Source organism: Oncorhynchus mykiss, chromosome 16 (assembly GCF_013265735.2).
Source record: "Oncorhynchus mykiss isolate Arlee chromosome 16, USDA_OmykA_1.1, whole genome shotgun sequence".
Lineage (NCBI taxonomy): Eukaryota > Metazoa > Chordata > Actinopteri > Salmoniformes > Salmonidae > Oncorhynchus > Oncorhynchus mykiss.
The window spans coordinates 68315909-68333687 of NC_048580.1; the positions used below are offsets into that span (position 1 = coordinate 68315909).

The 17779-nt window shown below is 42.9% G+C and overlaps 1 protein-coding gene and 1 long non-coding RNA gene across 7 annotated transcripts in view; one reads left to right on the plus strand and one right to left on the minus strand.

Annotated features, from left to right (window-relative positions):
* LOC110492618 (inositol 1,4,5-trisphosphate receptor type 3) overlaps positions 1-17779 on the minus strand; it is a 57583-nt gene that overhangs the window by 36555 nt on the left and 3249 nt on the right. For all 6 annotated transcript variants that reach the window (XM_036947617.1, XM_036947615.1, XM_036947616.1 and 3 more), the window contains exons 2-4: positions 5409-5479; positions 3961-4082; positions 2805-2891 (exon numbers count right to left, since the gene is read on the minus strand). In XM_036947617.1, coding sequence (XP_036803512.1) covers positions 2805-2891; positions 3961-4082; positions 5409-5479 — 280 coding nt within the window. The remainder of the gene's footprint in view (positions 1-2804; positions 2892-3960; positions 4083-5408; positions 5480-17779) is intronic.
* LOC110492620 overlaps positions 1-17779 on the plus strand; it is a 43986-nt gene that overhangs the window by 14881 nt on the left and 11326 nt on the right. The window contains exon 4 of the long non-coding RNA XR_005036609.1: positions 2623-3945. This is a non-coding gene — a long non-coding RNA (uncharacterized LOC110492620). The remainder of the gene's footprint in view (positions 1-2622; positions 3946-17779) is intronic.

Consider the following 17779-nt stretch of genomic DNA (forward strand, 5'->3'; position numbering starts at 1 on the left):
TGTACCGGTACCCCCTGTATATAGCCTCCACATTGACTCTGTACCGGTACCCCCTGTATATAGCCTCCACATTGACTCTGTACCGGTACCCCCTGTATATAGCCTCCACATTGACTCTGTACCGGTACCCCCTGTATATAGCCTCCACATTGACTCTGTACCGGTACCCCCTGTATATAGCCTCCACATTGACTCTGTACCAGTACCACCTGTATATAGCCTCCACATTGACTCTGTACCAGTACCCCCTGTATATAGCCTCCACATTGACTCTGTACCAGTACCACCTGTATATAGCCTCCACATTGACTCTGTACCAGTACCCCCTGTATATAGCCTCCACATTGACTCTGTACCAGTACCCCCTGTATATAGCCTCCACATTGACTCTGTACCAGTACCCCCTGTATATAGCCTCCACATTGACTCTGTACCAGTACCCCCTGTATATAGCCTCCACATTGACTCTGTACCAGTACCCCCTGTATATAGCCTCCACATTGACTCTGTACCAGTACCCCCTGTATATAGCCTCCACATTGACTCTGTACCGGTACCCCCTGTATATAGCCTCCACATTGACTCTGTACCGGTACCCCCTGTATATAGCCTCCACATTGACTCTGTACCAGTACCCCCTGTATATAGCCTCCACATTGACTCTGTACCAGTACCCCCTGTATATAGCCTCCACATTGACTCTGTACCAGTACCCCCTGTATATAGCCTCCACATTGACTCTGTACCAGTACCACCTGTATATAGCCTCCACATTGACTCTGTACCGGTACCCCCTGTATATAGCCTCCACATTGACTCTGTACCGGTACCCCCTGTATATAGCCTCCACATTGACTCTGTACCAGTACCACCTGTATATAGCCTCCACATTGACTCTGTACCAGTACCCCCTGTATATAGCCTCCACATTGACTCTGTACCGGTACCCCCTGTATATAGCCTCCACATTGACTCTGTAGCAGTACTACCTGTATATAGCCTCCACATTGACTCTGTACCGGTACCACCTGTATATAGCCTCCACATTGACTCTGTACCAGTACCCCCTGTATATAGCCTCCACATTGACTCTGTACCAGTACCCCCTGTATATAGCCTCCACATTGACTCTGTACCAGTACCCCCTGTATATAGCCTCCACATTGACTCTGTACCAGTACCCCCTGTATATAGCCTCCACATTGACTCTGTACCAGTACCCCCTGTATATAGCCTCCACATTGACTCTGTACCGGTACCCCCTGTATATAGCCTCCACATTGACTCTGTACTGGTACCCCCTGTATATAGCCTCCACATTGACTCTGTACCAGTACCCCCTGTATATAGCCTCCACATTGACTCTGTACCGGTACCCCCTGTATATAGCCTCCACATTGACTCTGTACCAGTACCCCCTGTATATAGCCTCCACATTGACTCTGTACCGGTACCCCCTGTATATAGCCTCCACATTGACTCTGTACCGGTACCCCCTGTATATAGCCTCCACATTGACTCTGTACCGGTACCCCCTGTATATAGCCTCCACATTGACTCTGTACCAGTACCCCCTGTATATAGCCTCCACATTGACTCTGTACCAGTACCCCCTGTATATAGCCTCCACATTGACTCTGTACCGGTACCCCCTGTATATAGCCTCCACATTGACTCTGTACCGGTACCCCCTGTATATAGCCTCCACATTGACTCTGTACCGGTACCCCCTGTATATAGCCTCCACATTGACTCTGTACCAGTACCCCCTGTATATAGCCTCCACATTGACTCTGTACCAGTACCCCCTGTATATAGTCTCCACATTGACTCTGTACCAGTACCCCCTGTATATAGTCTCCACATTGACTCTGTACCAGTACCCCCCTGTATATAGCCTCCACATTGACTCTGTACCGGTACCCCCTGTATATAGCCTCCACATTGACTCTGTACCGGTACCCCCTGTATATAGCCTCCACATTGACTCTGTACCAGTACCCCCTGTATATAGCCTCCACATTGACTCTGTACCAGTACCCCCCTGTATATAGCCTCCACATTGACTCTGTACCGGTACCCCCTGTATATAACCTCCACATTGACTCTGTACCGGTACCTCCTGTATATAGCCTCCACATTGACTCTGTACCGGTACCTCCTGTATATAGCCTCCACATTGACTCTGTACCGGTACCTCCTGTATATAGCCTCCACATTGACTCTGTACCAGTACCCCCTGTATATAGCCTCCACATTGACTCTGTACCGGTACCTCCTGTATATAGCCTCCACATTGACTCTGTACCGGTACCTCCTGTATATAACCTCCACATTGACTCTGTACCAGTACCCCCTGTATATAGCCTCCACATTGACTCTGTACCGGTACCTCCTGTATATAGCCTCCACATTGTTATTTACTGCTGCTCTTTAAATTATTATTATTACTTTTATCTCACTTTTTTTTAGGTATTTTTCTTAAAACTGCATTCTTGGTTAGGGGCTCGTAAGTAAGCATTTCACTGTAAGGTCTACTATACCTGTTGTGTTTGGCGCACGTGACAAATACAATTTGATTTGTTTGATGTATTTGATATTGTTCCACTCATTCCCCTCCAGAGATTACCACGAGCCCGTCCTCCCCAGTTAAGGTGCCACCAACCTCCTGTGCTCAACAGTGCTGCTGATAATGCAGACCTTACCTGAATGTGTGCTGCTGGGAATGCAGACCTTACCTGAATGTGTGCTGCTGGGAATGCAGACCTTACCTGAATGTGTGCTGCTGGGAATGCAGACCTTACCTGAATGACAGTGCCATATTTTACTACATCGCCATGGACCTTCTTGTTTTCGGTCTCGTTCTGTTTTTGCTCCAGATTAGAGGCATGCTGTGAAGAACAAGGAAAGGTTTAATCAGTGTCCAATGTACTGTTTCTATCCTGATGGTATGATCCTTGTTCTACTGTTTCTAACCTGATGGTATGATCCTTGTTCTACTGTTTCTAACCTGATGGTATGATCCTTGTTCTACTGTTTCTATCCTGATGGTATGATCCTTGTTCTACTGTTTCTATCCTGATGGTATGATCCTTGTTCTACTGTTTCTAACCTGATGGTATGATCCTTGTTCTACTGTTTCTAACCTGATGGTATGATCCTTGTTCTACTGTTTCTATCCTGATGGTATGATCCTTGTTCTACTGTTTCTATCCTGATGGTATGACCTGTGTTCTACTGTTTCTAACCTGATGGTATGATCCTTGTTCTACTGTTTCTAACCTGATGGTATGATCCTTGTTCTACTGTTTCTATCCCGATGGTATGATCCTTGTTCTACTGTCTCTAACCTGGTGGTATGACCCTTGTTCTACTGTCTCTAACCTGGTGGTATGACTCTTGTTCTACTGTCTCTAACCTGGTGGTATGACCCTTGTTCTACTGTCTCTAACCTGGTGGTATGATCCGTGTTCTACTGTTTCTAACCTGATGGTATGACCTGTGTTCTACTGTTTCTAACCTGATGGTATGATCTGTGTTCTACTGTTTCTAGCCTGGCGGTATGACCCTTGTTCTACTGTTTCTAACCTGATGGTATGATCTGTGTTCTACTGTTTCTAGCCTGGCGGTATGACCCTTGTTCTACTGTCTCTAACCTGGTGGTATGACCCTTGTTCTACTGTCTCTAACCTGGTGGTATGATCCGTGTTCTACTGTTTCTAACCTGATGGTATGATCCGTGTTCTACTGTTTCTAACCTGATGGTATGATCTGTGTTCTACTGTTTCTAGCCTGGCGGTATGACCCTTGTTCTACTGTTTCTAACCTGATGGTATGATCTGTGTTCTACTGTTTCTAGCCTGGCGGTATGACCCTTGTTCTACTGTTTCTAACCTGGCGGTATGACCCTTGTTCTACTGTTTCTAACCTGGCGGTATGACCCTTGTAAGTATCTTTTACCTGTAGTTTCTGAAGTAGCACCACATCAGCAATCTTGTCCTTCTCATGCTTGGCCTGCTTGGCTTTCCAGAACTGTTTCTGTGCAGAGTAGCGGTTCATGGGACACACTTTGAAGAGGCAGTCTAAGACAAAATAGTGTGATTAAAGAGTTAAGATTGCTAATAAGGGGACTGGTGAGTATTCAATGTTGTAGATGTTTTGGTTTAAAATATTAACAACCTGTTTAATATAATGTGGGGGGGGGGGGGGGGTCTAGTGAGGCACTGTTTTACGATTACTATGCCAAGATGGCTGCCACTCTCCTGAGCATCTATGTACTTTATAGCAAAGATGAGCTGTGTCACTGTCTGAGCAAATGTATATCGCTTCCACATTAAATGAATAGTTTGCTTAGGGAGAAGACTTAGGAAGAAAACTGTTATTTGCCCCACACCCACCATAGGGGAGAGTGGATCTGGGTGTCAGGTAAATATTGACTCTCCTCATCCTCAGAGGGATATCCTGTTTTTAAAGGAGCCTAATACTAATATTGGAGATGAAGGACATCAGCTGACGGTCTGTGTGCTCTGCTCTGTGAGTACAGTAGTTGTTACCTGTCACACAGGTCTGGCAGGGAGGTTATATCAGCACCATAACTGCAAACATCCTTAAAATGCATGTCGCCCCCTCAGCAATATTGAAATGTCAACTTTGCTACAGTTGAGTTGTGATAGGCACTGGAGGCTGTAGCACCTTTAATTGGGGAGGACGGGGCTCGTGGTAATGGCTGGAGCGGAATTAGTGGAATGCGACCAAATACATCAAACATGATCTTCTATGTGTTTGAAACCATTCCATTCGCTCCATTCTGGCCATTATTATGAGCGGTCCTTCCATCACCAGCCTCCAGTGGTAGCAGGATAAATCTTTATAAAGGGAATCATGCAAACTACTGACAGAATATTAGTCATATAAAAACCATCATATGGGAAACAATTATAGTGTTATTAGACTGTACTGGACAGTATTGCTGAGACTTGCTGGGACAACAATATGTTTACTTCGATGGGCAAGTTGTCTTGTCTGTTTAAACTGAGATCAAAGGAGTAGGACATCAATGAACTTTCGATCAGACAGAAATGCACGGAATGCGTGTCACCCCAGTGATGGAATCGGAGACAACTAAGTGTGGGGTTAGGAGAACAAGTGTATGCTGTCTTCATTTGGAGTCTGTTCTCTCTGGTGCCCATATCAAGCTGAGTAGGCAGAGCTGTACATTCCCCGTATGTCACAGTCATGGGCAAAACTGAGTCACAAGCAAACGCACAACAACATATTGTGAATCACTCTCACAAACACATAGGGAAGTACGCATGCACACGTGTACATAACACTCCCACAATGCACCCACACACATGCACCCACACACTACATTGTAGGCCTAAAAAAAATGTGAATGCTAATCTGACCTCTGAACTTCTTGGGGGGATTGTCCAGGTCCCCTGCAGATGGCTCTACCACACATCTGTCATCCACTAACCTGGGGAGAAACACAACACACAGGAGATCAACACTTGCACTGCAGTTTTTGTATACGTACCCCTGAAATCCACACTTCCCCTCTAATCAGGGACTGAATTAGACCTGGCACACCAGGTGGGTGATTCCCCTCTAATCAGGGACTGAATTAGACCTGGCACACCAGGTGGGTGATTCCCCTCTAATCAGGGACTGAATTAGACCTGGCACACCAGGTGGGTGCAATTAATTATCAGGTAGAAGAGAAAACAGCAGTAGTCCAGCCCTCGTGGGGTAAGACTGGAATAACACCCTGAAATGCATAATGACAACACACAGCAAAGCTAATGTTGTGACACTAATGTCCTTATGCAGAAACCATCTACATGGATTTACTCCAGGTCTCATTGTGGTCAGACTTCAGTAGCTAACCACTGTGAGAGCTGGTGACTTAAAGGACTTGCTGGTGACGTAGCCCTTTCCTGCAGTCAAATTACCTAGTGGCCTCATGGGTGGAATGTTAATATTTTTCATAATCAACAAAAATATATTTTGGGCTGAAAATCTGGTGTTTCTATGTCAAACTGTTTTGACATATTTCAGTCTTCTGAGATGTACAGTGGGGCAAAAAAAGTATTTTAGTCAGCCACCAATTGTGCAAGTTCTCCCACTTAAAAAGATGAGAGAGGCCTGTAATTTTCATCATAGATACACTTCAACTATGACAGACAAAATGAGAAAAAAAATACAGAAAATCACATTGTAGGATTTTTAATGAATTTATTTGCAAATTATGGTGGAAAATAAGTATTTGGTCACCTACAAACAAGCAAGATTTCTGGCTCTCACAGACCTGTAACTTTTTCTTTAAGAGGCTCCTCTGTCCTCCACTCGTTACCTGTATTAATGGCACCTGTTTGAACTTGTTAGCAGTATAAAAGACACCTGTCCACAACCTCAAACAGTCACACTCCAAACTCCACTATGGCCAAGACCAAAGAGCTGTCAAAGGACACCAGAAACAAAATTGTAGACCTGCACCAGGCTGGGAAGACTGAATCTGCAATAGGTAAGCAGTTTGGTTTGAAGAAATCACCTGTGGGAGCAAGTATTAGGAAATGGAAGACATACAAGACCACTGATAATCTCCCTCGATCTGGGGCTCCACGCAAGATCTCACCCCGTGGGGTCAAAATGATCACAAGAACGGTGAGCAAAAATCCCAGAACCACACGGGGGGACCTAGTGAATGACCTGCAGAGAGCTGGGACCAAAGTAACAAAGCCTACCATCAGTAACACACTACGCCGCCAGGGACTCAAATCCTGCAGTGCCAGACGTGTCCCCCTGCTTAAGCCAGTACATGTCCAGGCCCGTCGGAAGTTTGCTAGAGAGCATTTGGATGATCCAGAAGAAGATTGGGAGAATGTCATATGGTCAGATGAAACCAAAATAGAACTTTTTGGTAAAAACTCAACTCGTCGTATTTGGAGGACAAAGAATGCTGAGTTGCATCCAAAGAACACCATACCTACTGTGAAGCATGGGGGTGGAAACATCATGCTTTGGGGCTGTTTTTCTGCAAAGGGACCAGGACAACTGATCCGTGTAAAGGAAAGAATGAATGGGGCCATGTATCGTGAGATTTTGAGTGAAAACCTCCTTCCATCAGCAAGGGCATTGAAGATGAAACATGGCTGGGTCTTTCAGCATGACAATGATCCCAAACACACCGCCCGGGCAACGAAGGAGTGGCTTCGTAAGAAGCACTTCAAGGTCCTGGAGTGGCCTAGCCAGTCTCCAGATCTCAAGCCCATAGAACATCTTTGGAGGGAGTTGAAAGTCCATGTTGCCCAGCAATAGCCCCAAAACATCACTGCTCTAGAGGAGATCTGCATGGAGGAATGGGCCAAAATACCAGCAACAGTGTGTGAAAACCTTGTGAAGACTTACAGAAAACGTTTGACCTCTGTCATTGCCAACAAAGGGTATATAACAAAGTATTGAGATAAACTTTTGTTATTGACCAAATACTTATTTTCCACCATAATTTGCAAATTAATTAATTAAAAATCCTACAATGTGATTTTCTGGATTTTCTTTCCTCATTTTGTCAGTCATAGTTGAAGTGTACCTATGATGAAAATTACAGGCCTCTCATCTTTTTAAGTGGGAGAACTTGCACAATTGGTGGCTGACTAAATACTTTTTTGCCCCACTGTATATGAAGTGTAATATTGGGATGCAAACTCAAGACAAAAGAGATGATTGTGGTCTACAGGAAAAGGAGGGCCGAGCACGCCCCCATTCTCATCGACGGGGCTGTAGTGGAGCAGGTTGAGAGTTTCAAGTTCCTTGGTGTCCACATCACCAACAAATGAACTTGGTCCAAGCACACCAAGACAGTCGTGAAGAGGGCACGACAAAACCTATTCCCCCTCAGGAGACTGAAAAGGTTTGGCGTGGGTCTCAGATCCTCAAAAGGTTCAACAGCTGCACCATCAAGAGCATGGTTGCATCACTGCCTGGTATGGCAACTGCTTGGCCTCTGACCGCAAGGTACTACAGAGGGTAGTGCGTATGGCCCAGTAAATCACTGGGGCCAAGCTTACTGCCATCCAGGACCTCTATACCAGGCGGTGTCAGAGGAAGGCCCTAAAAATTGTCAAAGACTCCAGCCACCCTAGTCAGAGACTGTTTTCTCTGCTACCGCACGGCAAGTCGGTACCGGAGCGCCAAGTCTAGGTCCAAGAGGCTTCTAAATAGCTTCTACCCCCAAACCATAATACTCCTGACCATCTAATCAAATGGCTACCCAGACTATTTGCACCCCCCCCCCCCCTCTTTTACGCTGCTGCTACTCTGTTATTATCTATGCAATTGTCACTTTAATAACTCTACCTACATATACATACTACCTAAATTACCTAGACTAACCGGTGCCCCCGCACATCGACTTTGTACCGGTACCCCCTGTATATAGCCTCCACATTGACTCTGTACCGGTACCCCCTGTATAAAGCCTCCACATTGACTCTGTACCGGTACCCCCTGTATAAAGCCTCCGCATTGACTCTGTACCGGTACCCCCTGTATATAGCCTCCACATTGACTCTGTACCGGTACCCCCTGTATATAGCCTCCACATTGACTCTGTACCGGTACCCCCTGTATATAGCCTCCACATTGACTCTGTACCGGTACCCCCTGTATATAGCCTCCACATTGACTCTGTACCGGTACCCCCTGTATATAGCCTCCACATTGACTCTGTACCGTAACACCCTGTATATAGCCTCCACATTGACTCTGTACCGTAACACCCTGTATATAGCCTCGCTGCTGTTATTTTACTGCTGCTCTTACATTATTTATTACTTTAACTTTTTATTTTTTTAGGTATTTTTCTTAAAACTGCATTGTTGGTTAAGGGCTTGTAAGTAAGCAGTACACTAAGGTCTACTACACCTGTTGTATTCAGCAGTACACTAATGTCTACTACACCTGTTGTATTCAGCAGTACACTAAGGTCTACTACACCTGTTGTATTCAGCAGTACACTACGGTCTCCTACACCTGTTGTATTCAGCAGTACACTAAGGTCTACTACACCTGTTGTATTCAGCAGTACACTACGGTCTCCTACACCTGTTTTATTCAGCAGTACACTGTAAGGTCTACTACACCTGTTTTATTCAGCAGTACACTACGGTCTCCTACACCTGTTTTATTCAGCAGTACACTACGGTCTCCTACACCTGTTTTATTCAGCAGTACACTGTAAGGTCTACTACACCTGTTGTATTCAGCAGTACACTAAGGTCTACTACACCTGTTGTATTCAGCAGTACACTAAGGTCTACTACACCTGTTGTATTCAGCAGTACACTAAGGTCTACTACACCTGTTGTATTCAGCAGTACACTGTAAGGTCTACTACACCTGTTGTATTCAGCAGTACACTACGGTCTCCTACACCTGTTTTATTCAGCAGTACACTAAGGTCTACTACACCTGTTGTATTCAGCAGTACACTGTAAGGTCTACTACACCTGTTGTATTCAGCAGTACACTACGGTCTCCTACACCTGTTGTATTCAGCAGTACACTGTAAGGTCTACTACACCTGTTTTATTCAGCAGTACACTACGGTCTCCTACACCTGTTTTATTCAGCAGTACACTGTAAGGTCTACTACACCTGTTTTATTCAGCAGTACACTACGGTCTCCTACACCTGTTTTATTCAGCAGTACACTACGGTCTCCTACACCTGTTTTATTCAGCAGTACACTAAGGTCTACTACACCTGTTGTATTCAGCAGTACACTAAGGTCTACTACACCTGTTGTATTCAGCAGTACACTACGGTCTACTACACCTGTTGTATTCAGCAGTACACTAAGGTCTACTACACCTGTTGTATTCAGCAGTACACTACGGTCTACTACACCTGTTGTATTCAGCAGTACACTACGGTCTCCTACACCTGTTTTATTCAGCAGTACACTAAGGTCTACTACACCTGTTGTATTCAGCAGTACACTACGGTCTACTACACCTGTTTTATTCAGCAGTACACTAAGGTCTACTACACCTGTTGTATTCAGCAGTACACTACGGTCTACTACACCTGTTGTATTCAGCAGTACACTATAAGGTCTCCTACACCTGTTGTATTCAGCAGTACACTAAGGTCTACTACACCTGTTTTATTCAGCAGTACACTACGGTCTCCTACACCTGTTGTATTCGGCAGTACACTATAAGGTCTCCTACACCTGTTGTATTCAGCAGTACACTAAGGTCTACTACACCTGTTTTATTCAGCAGTACACTACGGTCTCCTACACCTGTTGTATTCGGCGCATGTGACAAATAAAATGATTTCATTTGAAACTCAAAATGGAATATATTTCAACACTGTATCTGTCATGGCGTCTTCTTTTTTTTTAAGCCCATATGTCACGTTCTGACCTTAGTTCCTTTGTTTTGTCTGTGTTTTAGTATGGTCAGAACGTGACATGGGCTTAAAAAAAAGAAGATACCATGACAGATATAGTGGGCAGTCTGTTTTGTTTTTCTATGTTGGTTTTTGTGTTCGGCGTAGTATGGTTCTCAATCAGAGGCAGGTGTCGTTAGTTGTCTCTGATGGAGAATCATACTTAGGTAGTCTTTTTCCACCTGGGTTTCGTGGGTGTTTATTTTCTGTTCAGTGTTTTTCCAGCACCATTCAGGACCGTTACCACGCTGCACCTTGGTCCTCACCTCCTTCCGCCTACGATGTTCGTTACACCATAACCATGTGTGTGAGGTGTATACTTTTGTTTCAAAGTAGATTTGTTTAAGACTACCCTGATTTGGCCCACTGCAGTAAAAGATTAAAGGTCTTGCTAATGACTAGTGACTTAACCCCCTAGAGTCGATGTCCCCGCCCCGCGCAAATCGAATTAGCATAATAATAACTACAACAAATCCCCATAAAAATCTGTCAGTTTCAACTGGGGACATGTTTTTCTTTTTGCATCCACTGATGTCGCAATTCCCCATCTGAGGTGAAATGTGACAGAGCTGTAGTGGTGTTTGTCAGACCATGAGACAGCCCATCTGAGGTGAAATGTGACAGAGCTGTAGTGGTGTTTGTCAGACCATGAGACAGCCCATCTGAGGTGAAATGTGTCAGAGCTATAGTGGTGTTTGTCAGACCCTGAAAATCAGTCTTCTCACAAAATTGTCTGTAGAGTCTGAACGGTTAGTGTCCAAACTATTATGACCCCTCTATGTAAAGAGGAGACACTCACGAACACGTGGGTTGTTTTGCTCGAAGACGCCCACAGGCCTCACAAGACTTGTCTGAAGATCCCCGGTCCCAGTTCACAAAATGAATGGGAGTATATGGGGTGGCAGGGTAGCCTAGTGGTTAGAGCGTTGGACTTGTAAACCGAAATGGTTGCAAGTTCAAATCCCTGAGCTGACAAGGTCGTTCTGCCCCTGAACAGGCAGTTAAGCCACTGTTCCTAGGCCGTCATTGAAAATAAGAATTTGTTCTTAACTGACTTGCCTAGTTAAATAAAGGTTAAATATATATGGAGATTGTCATTATATTGTTGGGGGCACTAAGCAATGTAGCCTGAACAGTGAACACTAAATGAACTGTTTATAATGTAACAATGGCCTGTCCGCAAAGCATATGTCATTTCCTGGTATGTAGACAACAGTATGTCCACTGTGATTGGCCAGAGCCGACACAGTGTCTAATGACAGACTGTTACATAATGGCCAGTGTGAGATTTGGTTGTGGACTCTGATTAGAGCCAAAATAACTTCATTAAAATAACTGAGTAAGATTCTTCCAGATCTGTTGTTTTCCCTATATTGTTGCGAAGTGATGAACCAGGATAAAGACAACAGTTTCCCAAAATGACATCCATAAAGCAGATTGGATTGTATGATTCATGCCTTATTCTCAAATTACACATGGCCTGAAAGTTTGATTTGAGTCAGAATTCTGTATTTTAATTTTCCTCACTGTCTCACGGTCACGGTTAAGAAAGACGGTTTAAAGACATCTGACCCAGAGTGTATTTAAACCCACGATCATGACCTGTCTGCATTTCCTTATTTAACCACCCCTCCCTCCCCACTATGGACGTCCACAAGCTGTCAGTAAACATAACGAATCCCTAGAGACCACTAGCAGCTCAAAAAACTAAATATACAAATCAAAATGAGCCTAATTACGGTCTCCCTGCAGACTCTGAGCTTTCTTCGGATCATCGGTCACATCCTTCCACTTTAAAGTCAACTCTTAGCATGAACTGAACTACAGTGTGTACAGCGCCTACAGAAAGTATTCACAACCCTGGACTTTTTCCACATTTGTTGCGTTACAAAGTGGGATTAAAATGAATTTAATTGTAATTTCTTGTCAACAATCTACACAAAATACTCTGTCAGTGGAAGATTTTTTTAATATATTTTGTATTTATAAAAGAAAAAGAAACACTAATATTTATATCGTGCATTCTGAAAATATTCAGACCCTTTTTTCAGACTTTTTCCACATTTTTAGATTACAGCCTTATTTTTTAAAAATTATTACATTATTTATTTTTCCTCAACAATCTACACACAATACCCCATAACGACAAAGTGAAAAATATATATATGGATTTTTGCAAATGTTTTAAAAATAAAAAAAATACTTATGTAAATAAGGTATTTCAGTTTAAGACCCTTTTAGCTTTGAGACTCAAATGAGCTCAGGTGCATCCTGTTTCCATTGATCATCCTTGAGACGTTTCCACAACTTGATTGGAGTCCACCTGTGGGAAATTCAATTGATTGGACATCATTTGGAAAAGCACACACCTGTCTATATAAGGTCCCACAGTTGACAGCGCATGTCAGAGCAAAAACCAAGCCATGATGTTGAAGGAATTGTCCGTAGAGCTCAGAGACAGGATTGTGTCGAGGCACAGATCTGAGGAAGGGTACCGAAACATGTCTGCAGCATTGAAGGTCCCCAAGAACACAGTGGCCTCTATCCTTCTTAAATGGAAGAAGTTTGAAACCACCAAGACTCTTCCTGGAGCTGGCTGCCCAGCAAGCTGTATTGTGTGTAGATTGAGGGGGGGGACAATTTGATCAATTTTAGAATAAGTCTGTAATGTAACAACGTGGAAAAAGGGGTCTGAATACTTTCCCTGAGTCAATATATGCTAGAAATACCTTAGGCTGTGAGTTTTTCTGGTTAAGTCTGAGGTTTGCATACCTGGATTGTGCAATATTTTCCCATTTCATTATTTTAAGAATTCTTCAAGCTCTGTCAAGATGGTTGTTGATCATTGCTAGACAGCCATGTCTTTCCACAGATTTTCAAGACGATTTTAAGTCAAAACTGTAACTAGGCCAGTCAGGAACATTCAATGTTGTCTTGGTAAGTAACTCCAGTGTATATTTGGCCTTGTGTCTTAGGTTATTGTCTTGCTGAAAGGTAGATTTGTCTCCAAGTGTCATCTAGTATTTTGCCTGTGCTTAGCTCAGTTTTTTATATAAAAAAAAAACTCCCTAGTCCTTGCCAATGACAAGCATACCCATAACACGATGCAGCCACCACCACCGCCATGCTTTTGATACTCAGTGATGTGTTGTTGGATTTGCCCCAAACATAATGCTTTGTATGCAGGACATAACGTTAATTTATTTGCCACAGTTCTCTCAGTATTTTAGTGCAAACAGGATGCATATTTTTGGATATTTTTATTCTGTACAGACTTCCTACTTTTTACTCTGTCAGTTAGGTTAGTATTGTGGAGTAACTACAATGTTGTTGATCCATCCTCAGTTCTCCTATTACAGCCATTAAATTCTGTATCTGTTTAAAAGTCACCATTGGCCTCATGGTGAAATCCCTGAGCAGTTTCCTTCCTCTCCGTCAACTGTGTTAGGAAGGACGCCTGTATCATTGTACTAACTGGGTGTATCGATACACCATCCAAAGTGTGATAACTTCACCATGCTCAAAGGGATATACATCTGCCTTTTTTTTACCCATCTACCAATAGGAGCCATTCTTTGAGAGGCATTGCAAAACCTCCCTGGTCTTTGTCGTTGAATCTCTGTGTTTATAATGTTCCGCTCGACTGAAGAACCTTCCAGATAATTGTATGTGTGGGGTACAGAGATGAGGTAGTCATTCAACAATGTATGTCGAACACCATTATTATAGTTAGTCCATGGAAATTATCTAAGCAAATTTTTACTCCTGAAGTTATTTAGGCTTGTCATAACCAAGAGGTTAAACTTATTGACTGAAGACTTCTCTGCTTGTCATTATATATTAATATATTATATATATATCTGAAAACAATTCCCCTTTGACATTATGGGGTATTGTGTGTCTAGGTTTAGTGACACAATCTACATTGAATCCATTTTAAATTCAGGCTGTAAACACATCAAAATGTAGAAAACGTCAAGGGGTGTGAATACTTTCTGAAGGCCACAGGAGGTTGTAATCTATAGCCTATTATACTGCATGTGAGGATGTGGTCACTACAAAGCTTCTTAAAGCAGTCTGAACACTTTGGGTTGCTCCTCTTTAGAGTGCCCATAGAACCTATTACCCAAAGATGGCTGAAACATGCTGAAGTGCTATTTCCATGACAGCAGATGAAAAACACAAGACAGGCTCACAGTTCACACAATGCAGTGGAAATATGCAAAAAAATATATATTAAAAAAATTAAAGGGGGGTTTGTGTATCTAAAAGCCGCTACCTGAAAGGCCAAGCTAATCCTACATCGTTACCATCGGTCTGTACATGTTTGCGTGCAGAGGGTTGTCTCTGGTTAATCTCCCTATATCCCCCTCCTTCACATAATCAATGGGAGTCATCTAGCAGCCAGGTGAGGTTTGTCTACGTATTGTGGGTTATTGCTTTGGCTAGAGGCTGGCCTGCTCCCCTGGTCATTTGCATTGCGTATGAATCACTCACAACTCAGGAATTGAGGTCTTTATAAAAACAGATTTATTTGTTAAACTTCACGGTCATTGAATTAATTCATATAGATATTGAATATCATTCAATGTGATTTTTAACTTATGCAAGATATGTGTTTTATATATATATACACAGTGCATTCGGAAAGTATTCTGACTCCTTGACTTTTTCTACATTTTGTTGTGTTACAGCCTCGTTCTAAAATGTATTAAATAAAAACCTCATCAATCTACACAATACAGATCTGTACCTCGACACAATCCCGTCTCTGATCTCTACGGGCAATTCCTTCCACCTCATGGCTTGGTTTTTGCTCTGACGTGCACTGTCAACTGTGGGAACTTATATAAACCAGTGTGTGTCTTTCCAAATCATGTCCAATCAATTGAATTTACCACAGGTGAACTCCAATCAAGTTGTAGAAACATCTCAAGGATGATCAATGGAAACAGGATGCACCTGAGCTCCATTTCGAGTCTCATAGCGAAGGGTCTGAATTACTTACACCTTATTAACATAAGTTGTATTTTTTTTTATAAAATTGCCAAAAAATCTAAACCTGTTTTCGCATTGTCATTATGGGGTATTGTGTGTAGATTGAGGAAAATATTTTATTTAATCAATTTTAGAATAAGGCTGTAATGTAATTTTGGGGGGGAAGAAGTCAAGGGTTTGGAATATTTTCCATATACACTGTATATATTTAAATTGTAGTATGAATAACATCAGTGGTGTGCTGTTTGAATAGGCTACCATCAGTGGGTTGAAGATTTTCACCTGAGACAGAGAATGCAAAGCATGTGTGATTGAATGCAGAGCTATCATCCCTCACAAGAAGGGAGCAGGCTCTAAAACTACACAACAGAAATTCAGGGCCTTTGTTGAAGCTGCACCAGGTGTATGTTCGTGGGTTTTAAAGTCTGTGCCACTTTTAAAAACCTATGTCAGGCAGTCTAAAGCACTGCTGAGGCACCAGGCTGTGTCACAGCTGGCCGTGACCAGAGGCTCCATAGGGTGGTGCACAATTTGCCCAGCGCCGTCCGAGTTAGGGTAGGGTTTGGCTTGGGGGTATTCCTTGGCTCATCGTGCTCTAGCGACGGGCCGGGTGCCTGCAAGCTGACTTCGGTCGTCAGGCGAACGGTGTTTCCTCTGACACATTGGTGCGGCTGGCAGTGTGATAAGAAGCGGCGCAGCTTGGCACATGTCTCAACCTTCGTCTCTCCCGAACTCGTTGGGATTGGCAACTCGACATCACAAAATTACATTTTAAACTGTCAGGTCCCTGAGGATTTCATTCATAAACACAGATCTGCACTGTGTTCTGTCACGTGTAAATAACTCAACAGGCACCGACGCAGATGCTGTCAACAATAGTTACAACTCATTTGTCCTGCTTCTTCTGCCCTTACAGGCATCATGTGTTACGCAGTAAGAGAGTTAAAGCAGCTCTAGCTATTTAGCTCTGAAGTCCAGTATCCATGTTTTAAATATAAGTGCAGCATTTATCATCATTATTGGTCATTTTTGGCCATTGATACACAACTTAGATGTCATTTAATTCTGAAATAATATTTAATTCTGTTAAGTGTTAGAGATTTGAGGTAACCCCCTATGTAAACAATACAAACTTTCTCTCTGGACAGAGACCTGATGTGAACCTAAAGTGCATCACAGTGTGCTTCATTTTTATTTATTTTACTGGTGACTCAAGACACTTGCTAAAAGCTATTTGTCATACTGAGCTAGAACCTTCCAATAGGCAGCCCTGTGTTGTCAGACAGTCAAATGTGTGTCCTGTCCTCGACAGAGATTTGGCATGCGTTACCCACTGCTCCATGCCTTGTTGTGACTGATTACAGCAATCATCCCAGTGTTTGAATTTATGCAAACTAAGAGACATGATTTTAGAGATATGTTGTTGTACAGTCCTCATGTGACCGACCCTGTGTTATAGACTACAATCCCTCTTCCCCATCGTTCCAGACGGAGGCAATTGTGCCTCTCCACAGATGATAAATAAATTAAACATTGACTAGATATTGTTTCAAATATGACTCAGCCAGACAGTTATAGCCTACTTCGCGATAGTGGATTTGTGAAGTGAATAAATTAAGTGTGGCTAATAGGTGACTCGAGTCTGTTTGAACAGGCATCAGAGGCCAAGCCCTGGAGCTGTTTCAGTGGCTGCCTGGACAGGGCTCCACTCCTAGGAAAAAGCTGTTATTTGTTTGTCCCCTTAGGAGAACCCTTTTTTGGTTCCAGATAGAACCCTTTGATGGTGAAAAAGATTCTACTTGGAACTTTATATTAGTGAAAAGGTTCCACGTAGAACTTTGTATTAGTGAAAAATAGTTATTTTCAAAGGTTGTCCCATGGGGACAATTGAAGAAGCCTTTATGGTTCCAGGTAACACTTATTTTCAAAAAAAAAAAAGAAGCTTTGTGGATGGGCAGCAGAGGCATCATGCCCATAGGGGGCACAGGGGCAAGTACTCCCTCAGATTTGTCCTGAAAATAAAATACTTTTTGTTGTTGTTTCTCTGTAAAATTAAAAGCAACCTAGCTATTTTATGAAGTTGACTTTAGTTAGCCCAGATAGGTTCTCAATCTTCCAACCTGATAACTTGCTACCAAGAAGCCATTTCAAGCTATCAATCACGCTAAAGTAGCTAGGTTGTCTATCTTAGCTTGCATGCCCTCTGGCAAGGCTGGTAGACCTTAGAAAAGCAAGCAATAACTAAATGTACTGAATAAGACTCACAAATCTTTTACCCAGATTTTTTTGCAGAGAACCATATTTTGTTTCTTTAAAAAAAATA